The 13,115-nt window shown below is 46.5% G+C and overlaps 1 protein-coding gene across 1 annotated transcript in view; it reads right to left on the reverse strand.

Moving 5' to 3' along the window:
- The window catches only part of MDGA2 (MAM domain containing glycosylphosphatidylinositol anchor 2), a 369,386-nt gene that overhangs the window by 49,731 nt on the left and 306,540 nt on the right, over positions 1-13,115 (reverse strand). The window contains exon 10 of the mRNA XM_063333753.1: positions 2,954-3,102. Coding sequence (XP_063189823.1) covers positions 2,954-3,102 — 149 coding nt within the window. The remainder of the gene's footprint in view (positions 1-2,953; positions 3,103-13,115) is intronic.

The raw sequence follows: 13,115 nt of genomic DNA on the forward strand, positions 1-13,115 counted from the left end.
AAGGCAAAAATGGAGCTAAACTGCTCTGTGTCTCATCAGAAACTCCTGCTTTTACAAAATGCCATTAAAAATATTGTCAATATTACAGGCTTTAGCAATTCCACGGAAGATTCGGCAAGCCTAAACCTGCTGTCAACTAAATATTCCCCAAATACTGCCTGGATTCTGCCTCAGGTGAAGCAGCGATGTAGAGGTTGTGGAGGAAGCGGTGCTTGGGCTCGGGTGTTAGCGTTCTTAACGCAAAAGCCATTTACTCATCAGATAAAGGTAACGGTGTTAACGGAATCAGCGGCAGATACCAACACGCTGACCCACTACGTAGCCCACTGGCAGCGGTTCGTGACGCGTTAGAAGATTAAAACAAAGATTAAGATTAAAATAAAGATTAAGAGCATCTAGTTTTTACAACAGCAGCAGGATGCTGGGCTGCAGGCGCAGACCCTTGCTTCGACCTGGAAATCCTCTCAACTAGGGTCTGAGTTTCGTTCAAAATCCCATGAACTTTGCCCAGCCGTAAGCGGTTGTTTTCTGCCGCTCCCGAAGGACGCTCGGCCCTGCTTTTAGTGTTAAATAAAAATAATAGCAAAACCCAGTAAAAAATACATTGCTAAGTCAAATGAACTATCTAAACACAAACAGTTCAGAAGGTAATCTGCTGGTAGCAAGTACCGGTAGGTGTCAGAAAAAAAAAAAGAAGTTTAATTATCACCCTTGTTTCAGGGGGAATTACTGCAATAACGGATGAGCATGTCCGGATGGCTCACTAGGTTCTAAATCACCCACGTTTTAAACGTGGCTTCAGACAGACGAAAGGAAAATATTATGATTAGCCTGACAGAGAGTGTTGTCAAGGAAATTAGAGTAAAGTAACTCTAGATAATTATATAAATAGATAATTAAAAGTAAATTAAAATGAAATGGGGAAAAGAAGAGCTAAAAATCCTAATGCAATTAATTTCATTATATATTCTTTTACTTGTGCAAATTCTTTTTTAAATTTAATAATCCCTCTCGGGTAATGAGGATAACGGAACTGATTTGTGCCCAATGATGCAAACAGTGGCATAAACATGTATTAAAAGTCACCGATTTTCATTTCAAATTAGTTAGATTCGGGCAGAGACAAACTCTGAGTGACGGAGAGCCAGCACCCCCAGGTATCAGCGCCCTTCCCTGGACGCGTCCCAGTCAACTCCACGGCTACCACAGAAGCTACACCAGCAAAACCCCATCCCCTCAGCATAAATAACATGCTCAAATTGTGTATTTGTTTTGCAGCTCACAAAGCTCATCCCACTAGGAGATCTGCAGGATAACAAAATACTTTCTGAACTCACATTTTCAAAAATATATATGTGCATCTTCAAGCGTCTGTCTTAATCCCAAATCTCTTTCTCCCTGCACAAACTATTATTTCAGGCGCTGAATAACCAAACCTGTACTTTCTAAATCAATCAACTGTGGTATTATTTAGAGAAAAGTAAGCTTGATTGGAATGTAAAACAAGACCAAAAGAATGAGATGGTTTCTCCCAAGTAAGCACCAAAAAGACTTCACTTGATCACAGCGAGTCCAGGCTGGGAGCAGAGCTGGGGGCACGTGCCCAGGAGCTGGATGGTGGGAGGCCTGTGGCCCTGACCAGGCACAGCATGGCATGGCATAGAATCACAGAATCGTCAAGGTTGGCAGGGACCTTTCAGATCATCGAGTCCAACCATCAACCCAACACTGCCAAGACCACCACTACCCCATGTCCCTCAGTACCACGTCTGCCCGGCTTTTAAACACCTCCAGGGATGGTGACTCCACCACTGCCCTGGGCAGCCTGTTCCAATGTCTGATAACCCTTTCGGAAGGCATGATACAGCACGGCACAGCATGGCACAGCCTCCTCTGCCAGACCCATGGCTGGCAGCCCAACAGGTAAGACATGACTCGGAGGTGGACGTGGTGGCCAAGGAGGTGTTCACAGCAAGGAGCATTATTTTCAAGCCATTTACTTCTCCTTGAGAACTCCTAGCAAAACCCAAGCTGTCAGAGTTGATCTCTGCCACAGCTGTAGTATTTGGCACAGACAGACTCTGGACAGGACTGCAAACAAGCGTTATGGCGCAAAATGTTCTGCCTTTAGAACACAAAATTGTGAGATTTTGTACGGACTTAGCTGTAGGAACATCACTTTGCGCTGAGAAGGGGAGTAAGCAGAGGTGTTGCCATTTAACGAGAGGTTAAGCAATGCACAGATTGGTTATTTCACTTTAATTGACTATTAAAACTCAAGCTTTGTAGCAATAACCTTCAAAGAAGACAAATGATGTTTTTCTTTTAGAATTGTTACAGGGAAAATTAATGGGGATGGCTATGTTAATTTAACAATTCTGCTGCAAGTGGGTTGGTCCCACGCTTCCTTAACAGTGCCAATTCCCACTGAAAAGTTCACAGTGAATCTATAATGACACAAGTGCGATCGGCTTTAACGTGGTCAGGAAAGATGGCTTGCTTCTCAGGGATCACTATGTGTTTCCGCAGGAAAGCTCCAGCTATCCCTATATTTATCTATTTACATGGAAGATCTAATAAAAATATATGTAGATACATACAGAGAGATAAAAAGTTTAATTTCACTGCAAGTTTATTTCAGGTAATCTCTCTAGCATATCTTGAGCCACAGCCTCTGCAAACCCTCTGAGGAGCAGCTCTTTAATCTCTGCCTTTCACACTGCAAACGTGCAAATTAGTTTCCAGGATCTGCAAGTGGCAGAGGACCCCTTCTGCAAGATGGTGGCAAACCTTCCAGGAGGAGGAGAAACAACTCCCACTCACACGAGATGAAATGAAATGAAATGAAATAAACCAAAATAAAAGTAAAAGAAAACAAAATAAAGGTTCGGCAGTCCTCACAGAGGTCAGTACTCAAAAGGCATGTCCTGCATGAACTAATTTCTTTCCTCACCTGCCTAATCCCTAAGCGGTAGGCAAGGATGCGGTCCACAGCGTTGGGGTTCATCTGGGTCCACTGGAGACTGTAGGAGTAGACGCGGGGTCTGTTCTGCCACAGGGGGTTGTAGGTGTCGTAGTAGAACTCGGGAGCGTAGGCTTTGCCTGCAGGAGATGTGAACAAAAATGGGGAAAACAAAGAAACCAGAGAATGATCAGCCAGTTTTGGAGCCAAGGGTTGATGCCCAATGTGCAACCGTCCTCTCCCCCTGTGTTTTGAGGTATTTGGTTAAATACCTTCTTCCAGAAACACATTTTGGAATTATTTGCCCCCGCCCACTTTTCTAAAGGACCTGTGGCAACGGTTTGCCTTTATTTTTAGCTCACTCCTCAGTGGCACCCATGGCCCAGGTGTGGGCCTTGGAAGGCAAAAATTAACTGAGCTCCGAGCAACGGCAAGCTGCAGCGATGTAACGAGCCTCTGCACTAATTTTTCATGGCCCAGCTGACTAAAATAGAGATACCAAAACAATCTGCACTACACTGAGCAAAGAAAGGCTCAGTGACAGCTGCTGTACCTGGCACAAATAATACGAAATGACATCCGTGAGCTGGAAATACAAGATGGATATTTCCAGCGACTGCTGCCTTCATCACATCTTCTCCTCTCCAGCTTCCCAAGTCAAAATGCACACAAGCCATCCTTCGTAACATCGCAGACGCGCACGCTGTTACCAGACATTATTTAACTGAACATACCGATTTGCACAACTGAGGGAAATGACATCTCCCAGTGCATTTTGGGCATGTGAGTGTTTCACCAGAATGTTATTATAGCCTTCATCCTTTATAAATACTAAAAACCTAGGGATGATATCCCAAACACATGAAAATCATTGCTTGAATTCTCTAAATTTGAGTTCCCTTTGACTTAAACCCACGAATACTAGTGATACCTTTACATGCAAATTACCTTTGCACCTCTAGAGTGTCCCATAAAGAGCGATTTGTGTATAATAGCAAAGATGCCACGGAGTGCCCAAAGTGTTCTCAGCCATGGGCAGGCAGGGGCAGCTGGGACGCAGCAGGGGAGCTGAGCCATCTCGAGCGGGTGGAAGATACAACGCAAGAGCTACAAGAGACCCAGAGCCACAGCTGGAGCTGCGTGCACCATCCTAGAGCATCTCACGTACCACCAGGCACCTCTGCACAGCCAAGTAAGTTGACTCCATAAAGGCTACGAGCAGAGGAGGTAAGGAAAGGGGTGTCTGCAATTAGAGCTGCCCCAAAAACCTCTGAGAGAACTTTGCTCCTCCAGAATATGCAATTCCAATGTGCCCCAAACAAAAAGTCTCAGTGGATTTGTCCTAAAGGAAACCCAAACAGCGTTAGAGCGTGCACCAGTATGTGCCAAAGAGACATAGATCCGTTTTCTGTTTTTAAGTCATTTTGCATCGATCTTCCTTTAGCGTGCCACACCAACAAGGCAGCATTGCTTCCGCTTCTCAAAGCAAAACAGTTTGGATTGACTTGAAACAAGCTTTAACAGCTGGGTTTGTAGGTAGAGTTGTTAATCACCAGTTTTCGCCCTGGATCTGCTTCAACAGGAACAAAACCTCAACTCAAAGACTGACCACCTTCCATGGAACAGGTCCATCCCTGCCCTGCCCGGCTCTGCCTCATTTCACGAGAGTTTCCATACTTTGAAGATAGCGCTGTTGGGAACAGGATGGGGGCAAACACAAACTGGGCTCTGCTGTGTTAAATTTTGTCACCTGAATTATGCAAAAAGGAGACGAAACATGGGAAATCAAAACATTTGCAGGTGTCATCTGCCTGTGAAGGTCTAAAAGAGACTTTTCATCAGAGAAAGACTGAAGCAGAATGACGTCTTTCCCCTCCCAAAGCTTATACCTCTGTCCTCCTGTTTCTGCAGGGATTTTGTCAGTGCGATTAATTACAAAATGCAATGAAAACACAGGACAGCCTCATGAGAAGATGTGGTCTGCCTGCTCATGTGGACCTCTGAGAGGGGTATGCATTCATTAGTCACCTCCTTTAATTCAGGTATTAGGAGCCTGTGCCAAAATGCATTTTCTCCTCAAAACTCTTCTTATCTACAGGTGTGAATAGAGAGGGATGGGGAGGCATTTTGACCTAGGAGTCTGAGAATTTCAATCATCAGAAGGGTAGTGAGAAGAGGGGAAAAGAGCGTTAAAAAAATTTTAAAAATAGAAAACAAAAGGGATAAAGGAAAAATCATGTAAATATATACCGATCTTGTGGTTACCGATTAAGCTTTTATCTTTGGGTGTGTCATCCCCTCCAGCCACGCTTTTATTTTCAAAGGACAAAAAGCCCTTTTAGCCAAGATACTTTTGCCAATTGCCCAAGGAAGGTGCACATTCAATTAGGCCTGACTAGAGCAGATACGCTAGCGCTCAAGTAGCAAACAACAATACTCCCAGGAAAAGCAGCAAAGCAAAACTGCTGTTTCAAAAAATGAAATATAAGATAAAGGAAAAGAGGATCAGTGGTCGATAAGATTTGTTTTCGTTATTTATGTGCAGTGGAAATAATGGAGAAAAGCTCACGCTGAATGCAAATTATAATCTTCTGCTGCAGGTGGACATAATGGCATCTCTGGGGGTCTACAGAAAGGATCCATAATTAGACGCTTGTCACAATATGGGCACTTGAACAACACAGTCACCTTTTGAGAAATAATGAGGACTCATGAAGAGTTGCATTATTCTAAATCCCCCTGAACAGAAGAGCTTTCTGGTGTGAATGGAGATGCTGAAAATTTAACAGCACAACATTAAGACCTTAACTCGTGAACTTCAGAAAGCTGGGCAATGTTTCAGAGTACACAAAGAGCAGACGTCGCCTTTGGAGGCGCAGGAGCTATGAGACGTGTAGGCAGTCTGCCTGGGCTTGGAAGGTGTCACCTGTCACCATGACCAATTGCTCTAACTCTGGACAAACACCCCAAGCCTGCCACCGTCCAGCTGCGCCACTTCCAGAGGTGATGCTGTCCAGCAAAGATTATCCTCCACTAGAGAAATAAAGAGATGGTGAAGCGTAAGAGACCTAGCAACAGCCCTTGGCTTAGCACGACTCAAATGTGGGCAGGCAGCAGCTTGCTTGGAGGAAACCACCTGCGGTAGGGGTTACCTCAGCAGTCCCTGGCCATGCTTGGAAGAGGTCACCACATGTTCCCCACCTGCAGAGATGTCTCGAGCACGCAGTGCACGGGGCTGCTGTCCCTCATAGCCCAACTGGGCACCCCTTGGGGCTGCCAGCCCCACCTCAACCTGCCTTTCTTCCTACAGCCACGTCAGCCTCACCTTCCACAAGCAAACCCCCTTGTTTTGCTCCGAGTACCGGAAACATTTCCCTGCCTCGCGTCATTTGCCCTTTTTAAGCACAGGCAGCAAAAATGGCCTTCCTCTCACTCCCTTCAGTTTTCACAGCATTCAAGGACTGACTAAAACATTTCGGGACAGGCAGGCAGGGCTCAGCCTGCCCCAGGACCCAACCCGGCCAGGTATCAGCTAACCGGAGGGAGCTGTGACCAACTGACCACTCCTCTACTGCCCATCAAAGGGGATTTTGGTGCCCTGGGAGGGAACCCGAGGTCTGTGCCCATTCAGACATAGAGGGGAAGACGGAGGAACTCTTCTGGGTCCTCAGGAGGGTGCTGGCGAGAGGAGCAGCGTGCCATGGTCATCGGTCCAGGGGTAAAGGCAGGGCAGCTTCGATGGATCCAGGAGCGCCACATGCCTGGAAAGGGCAGCCTCTCGCTGACACGCCGCTCCAGCAGGTCCCGAGGGGGAAGAGTTTAATACCATGACATTTTTTCTGTCTGTTAAGGCAATCTGAAGTCAGGTTTAGAGCTCCATTAACATGTACTAGTTTTAATTAATCCCTCCCTCTGTGCTCGCGCTGCTGGAATCCGAGTAACTGTGATGCTTGGGGCTCTGCCAGGGAGAGGATACATGACACAGTTTGATGTGGAGTATATTGTTTGTTTGCCTTTCTATCACTAGCAAAACGTCTATTTTTTTCACCTTCCGAATACGTAGCATGTGCAAAATAAAGACGGTTGGGATTGTGTGTGCAGGGAGGGTGGGACTGGGGTAAGGAGAAGTAATACCGAACGCGGTTTTGCTCATCTGGCCTGGCGCCTGCACGGGACAAAAATGCATCAACAGACAGAGCAAATGTTTGCGTTTGATGGCTACATAGCTAAATTAAAGCACGAATTCCTCCCCGGCACGCTTACAGAGGCCACCCAGCACGAGCAGCACAATTACACATCCTGCGGCATTTCTCGCTGTGGTTCCATCAACCCGAAGGCATCTGCGTACGAAGCCTACAATTATCAATTATGGCTAACTGCACTCCTGGGCGCACAGGGGTTGATCAGGATTTTAGCTGTCTCCCTCCTCAGGTTAGCGCAGGGGAAAGGAAAAAAACCCAGCACCCAATTCTCAGCTCCCGTTGCTCTGGATTCACAAGCACCTCCCAGCTCTGCGAAGCTTCTGAATTGTAGAAACACTGCAGAGGCCTGTGGCTGTTGGCAGTGAGTAGCAATTTTTCCTTCTTGTGTGTTTAATTTCAAGAACTCCAAACTGGCTTTTTTTTTTTTTTTATTGCATTTTCTGCATCTCTACTTAATGCCCAGCAGATCAGCAGCCAGAGGAACATCCTGCCCACAGAGCCTCTTCCAGGGCAGCAGCCACAGGCTTATTAAGAGAGTTCCCCTGCTCTGTCCTCTAGTGCTGTAGTTAAAATTTGCTACGTATTAATTTCTGTGAAAGGCTGAAATAGGACTTCAGGGAGATGCAATACCAGATCTCAAGAAATACTGATCTGAGGACATGACTGTGATTAACTACTGTGGCACAAAGGAACATATGTCCTAAGATCCTTTCTGAGTAGCTGTTCCCAAGGACTAACATGTCTCAGAATAACAGAATGGTTGGGGTTGGAAAGGACCTTAAAGACCATCTCGTTCCACCCCCCTGCCCTGGGCAGGGACACCTCCCACCAGCCCAGGTTGCTCCAAGCCCTGTCCAGCCTGGCCTTGAACACCTCCAGGGATGGGGCAGCCACAGCTTCTCTGGGCAACCTGGGCCAGGGGCTCACCACCCTCACAGCCAAGAATTTCTTCCTCAGATCTCATCTCAATCTCCCCTCTTTCAGTTTAAAACCGTTCCCCCTCACCCCATGGCTCCCCTCCCTGCTCCAGAGTCCCTCCCCAGCTTTCCTGGAGCCCCTTTAGGGACTGGAAGGGGCTGGAAGGTCTCCCCGGAGCCTTCTTTTCTCCAGGCTGAACCCCCCCAGGTCTCTCAGCCTGTCCTCACAGCAGAGAGGCTCCAGTCCTTCTGGGTGCTCTTTTGGGTAGGACGAGAATACACTCACTTCTAAGATGTACTGAGCATGAGGACTTTGTCAGCTGAAGAGTACTTAAAATAGTGGATAGCCAGCTAGGAACAACTTAAATGGGTATATTCATAGGGAAAAAAAGCCTTCTGCCTGCAGACAGGAGCAGTTATCTGAGCCAGCTTCAAATGAGCCAGCAGCTGTACCAGAAGCAGTGTGGCTGCTCCACTGATGTGCACAGGCAGGAGAGATCAACGTGGAGGCTGGCGAATCGGTTCTGAACTCAGGCAGAGCCTGGAGGCTGCTGTGATCCAGTGGAGCATTTCTCCATGCTCTCTATTGGGCCCCAGCATCCCAGGAAGAAGCACCAACATGGACATGCCAGCACGGCTCTGCTGTTCTTCACCACGCACCCGCGGACAGGCAGTAGGTAGGGCATTGCACAGCTTCTTATAGGAGGAAGAAACTATTACTTGTATAGCACAGTGCAAAACGCCAACAGAAAAATGTATTTAACAATCACGAATTTGTAAAACACATCCGTAAAAGTGCTTAATCTTAAATTTGCGGTTTGTTTTTCTGGTAGCAGTTTGCATTTGTTCTAGGTGCACTCTCTTGAGTAACAGTGGTACCCGTGGTCCTATCCCCCCGACAAGCAGAAACTCCCCTCCAACACAAGCGCCGTGGGGACTAGCTGCATTGCTCAGCCTAAACCCCACTGAAGCAGGAACATCCCCGGGTTTCGGCATGAGAACAGGGCACAAAGTGGTTTCCAAAACCGCCTCAGAGCTCTGGCACCACCATCACCTCTGAGCCCTCACCATGTCTGCTCTTGATGTACAGAAATCCTCCGGCGTGGGTTGCAGCAGGACCTCCCCAGGCACTCACTAACGCACAAGAAGCTACAGTCCATTTGAATATAACTGCTCTGCTGCATTTTCCCAAGTTTCTTAAACAATAATTAGTTTTTCATTTAACGTGCAACACCTGACCAAACCATAAGCAGCCATGCATGTTTTTCTGCTGTATGGATGAGGTGACAGCAGCTCACCACAATTAAAGAGCATACTGTAGCAGATTGTGTGAAAACACCATTGTTTTCTGATGGATAAGAGTCATCAAGTTACAAGCCTAGTTTCGGTAATTACTTATTTCATTATGAATCTGTGGCTGGATCAGGAAGAAGAACAAGCAGCATCTGTCACCTGTCCCAGCGTCGCAGAAGAAATGCACCGCTCTTCCCCAGTAACAGCCCCTTGCGCCCACCGAGCCCTTTTCTAGTCATTAGCATCCCTGGTGCAGCTCATCGCAGGCAGCATGCAAGTTCCTCCAGGCAGTACATCCAGAATATTATCTACCGACTCTCTACTAGTGTAAGGTCAGAAATGGTATGAAAGACAATATGGAACTGATCCATAGGAAACAAGCAAACAAAGAGAAAAGCCACTTCCACTGCTTACCGTTAAATTCATGCGACATCCCATTGTACCACTGGGATCTCAGCAACTGCTGAAGTTCTCTCCTGGACAGAAGTGGATCGATGCTCTTACTCAAATGGGTCCTGAACTGGTACCTATTAGAGAATCTCCTCGACCATGCACAGGAGATCTTCCTGTGGTTCTTTTTCAGCTCACTCGGTCACTTATCCCTTACAAACTTAGGACAATAAAATAATCTCCTAAAAGAATTGTTTCATGTCAGTTGTTCGTACATGGTTTCCAAAGTAACATAGGAAATCAAGAACACGCGCTGCAAATCTAAATTGTAATGAGTGCAAACACAACCCACTGATTTCAAGCAACGGCAATAAACTGAACAACGACATTCTCTCCCTAATTATAGCAGCTGACTGCATACCCCAGATGGAGTTTCAGAGTACTGGGTTAGTGTTTATGCTGGCTTGTCATGCAGAAACAAACAGTAGTAACTGTGCAGGCACAGCACCAGTAACACCGACAGCTTTAGGAGACACGCAGGCAGAGCACTAAAGGAATCATTTCCTTGCGTTGTCTGTTTATGTTCCCCTTATCTTCATATCTATTTCTGCTAATTTGCTTGGCGTTGGATGGTTTGTGAATGCGGCGTCTTTGCCGTCTCTGTTCCATATTGGTAGCACATACGCACTTTAGCTTATCATGACAAGGAGTTCAGTATAAGCGATGATCAGGGCGTCTCGCACTTTATAACAGCAGCTATAAACGTTTAGAGAAAAATAAAATAAAATCGGAGATTTACAAATGCTTCCCCTTTTGGCAAATTCAGCTCCAGACCTTTCTGTCTTTAAAATGCATGAAGAGTATAAATCCTAAACAAAACAATATATTTAACTGTGTAAAATACTGGGAGACACAGAGTTTATGAAAAATGCTGCCCATTACTGTGCTTGGTTTTATTACAGGATATATATTTTATGAAGGATTTTCAATAAGAAAGAGAAGATACTTTGTTCTTTATTTGCATATGTGAAAGGAACCGTATGTCTCCTACATATGCTCCTCCTCCCAGTCCTGCAGCCAAATCATCATCCCCATCACCTCCAGCCCCCCTGTAATCCCACACCTTCCAGCTCTCTGCTGCGTTGGACTTCCCACCATCACCGACTCTCCTGCCCCTGCCCATCCGTCCCCAGTCCAGGCCGGAAGGCGGCCGACACACAAGCAGTTCAGGATGAACAGCACAGAGGAATGCATTTCAACATTTGCAAAAGTTTCTCCCTATGACTTTTTGGCCAAAACTGCTCTTAGAGCATCCATTTAGAACATCCATTTTCATATAGTCTCAGTCCTTTCGGAAACTCCACGAACCAGAACCACCTGCCCACCCTTATTCTCCCCAACTTTCATAACAGCTTTGGTAAAACAAGCGTCCTCCTTATTGAAAATTCATTGTGCTTCGCAGGTCAGTTCCCACTGTGGCTTTCTGAGGGTCCTCTGCTCTGTTACACCCTTTAGACCTGCCAGCTACAGTCCCCTTCAGTATTCTCTATTTCCTATGCTACCAGCTCCACACCAGAAGTTGACGGTGCGTTTTCTTCCATAGCAATCTAGTCTAACCAAACTAAAAGCTTGGCTCATTCCTTCCTCCCGCTCCGCAGCTACAGACCCCCTCTTCCCCTGCTTGCACCCACCATCATCCTCATGTCACTTCCTTCTGGGTGCTATTTTTTATTTGGAACTTTCTGTAGAGCCTCAAATCGTTCCGTTGGCGCTGTTACGTTGCGGGTTTCATCTGCACAGCATCACTAAGATATTGCCTGGCCAAAACTTGAGGATTTACAGTAAATAGCGCAAACATGGCCCTCCCTTAGTCCTCCTGAAGAGTGACTTCCAGGGACTGGTATTGTCTGGGGTCAAGTACAGAGCCTGAGTCACAGTTCTACAGCCTGTACCTGTAGCCCCACCTGTGAGACCCAGGTAAATTCTGAAATAATCATTTATCCTTGTAATAGAAAATTAACACTGCTGCCGGCGGGACAGAGAGGAACCAGGCAGAGCAGGCTGCAAAGCAAAGCCCGAACCAGAGCCCAGAGCACCAGACCATAAGCTGGAGCTCCTGCCCTACCCAGGGAAGGTCTTTGGGCTTTGGTTTCCAGGAAAGAACAGTCTGAGCCACAACAGAACAGCTCGGCTGAGCAGCTGAAGAGGCATTTAAGTGCAGAGAAGTATTAAAGCTAATCAAGTGCAAGTGTTAATAATAAATAATCCCCACAAAGTAGGTGGATGAGGCTGCTCTGCTGGGGAATTCCTTACTGCGGGAACAGATGACCACGGACCCGCTGCTCCCAACGCCGTGAACTTGGGGATGACACTTTACCACACTTTCCAGTAAAGTCTCTTCCTGAAGGGATATAAAGATTTGCTAATATATTGCAACTTGCGGGGAAGGAATGATTTGGGAATCAAACTGAACTTTGAGATGCCTAATTGGAGCCCAAATGTAAGTGTATACGTACTCTGCCCATCTCAAATGATTTAAGAGGTTCCCATTCCAGGTACAGAAAGGTCTGCTTTGAACCAGGAAACCAACATCCCGCTTAACACTTGAACTAATATCAGTTTACGCCATGGAGCATGCTACACATTTCATCGGTGAGACGCCTTCTCCACGTGCCCTGTAATGATTCCTTCCCCCTTCCCTCCGGTTCCCCGCACCGACCCCGATCCCCAGCCTCGCCAGGACGGCAGCGCTGTGATCAAACGCCTCGCCAGCGATAACCAAACGTGACATCTGCTGGCTGAGCCGCGGAAGAGCTCACGCTGCTCTTCTCTGCAATTCCTCCTCCTTCCAACCCGGGATTTGCAGTAAAAAACATTGCTCCTTTTCACATCGGGACCGGGTCTCACCAAGAGCTAAACACAACGTGTGGCTGAGCTTCATTTCAATTTATTTGGGCCTAACGTGTCTGTGTTTGCTGACAAAAAGCTTCAATAGAATTTGAAATCAGGTTTATAACATGGTACGATGTATTTGGATTTCCTTTCAAACGGGTCATGATAAGACGCGACCTATGCAATGACATTTTGAAGGATGAATAAATCCAGTTTAGAACAGCCCCTGAAGCTGGATGGTTCACACACACAGCCCCCTTTCTATTGGCAAGCTTTCTGCAAGCTCACGTGCCCATACATACATAATTTGCCGTAATTTCACATAATAATTTTTATAGACACATATGCAACCCCTTACACATCCCCTACATACACGCGTGCGTGTTTGCAGACACATGCCTGCGCCTGACTAGAAAGCGGTTACTAAAGCAAGGTGAAATACAGCTCGACAGGAAACAA

Source organism: Chroicocephalus ridibundus, chromosome 4 (assembly GCF_963924245.1).
Source record: "Chroicocephalus ridibundus chromosome 4, bChrRid1.1, whole genome shotgun sequence".
Lineage (NCBI taxonomy): Eukaryota > Metazoa > Chordata > Aves > Charadriiformes > Laridae > Chroicocephalus > Chroicocephalus ridibundus.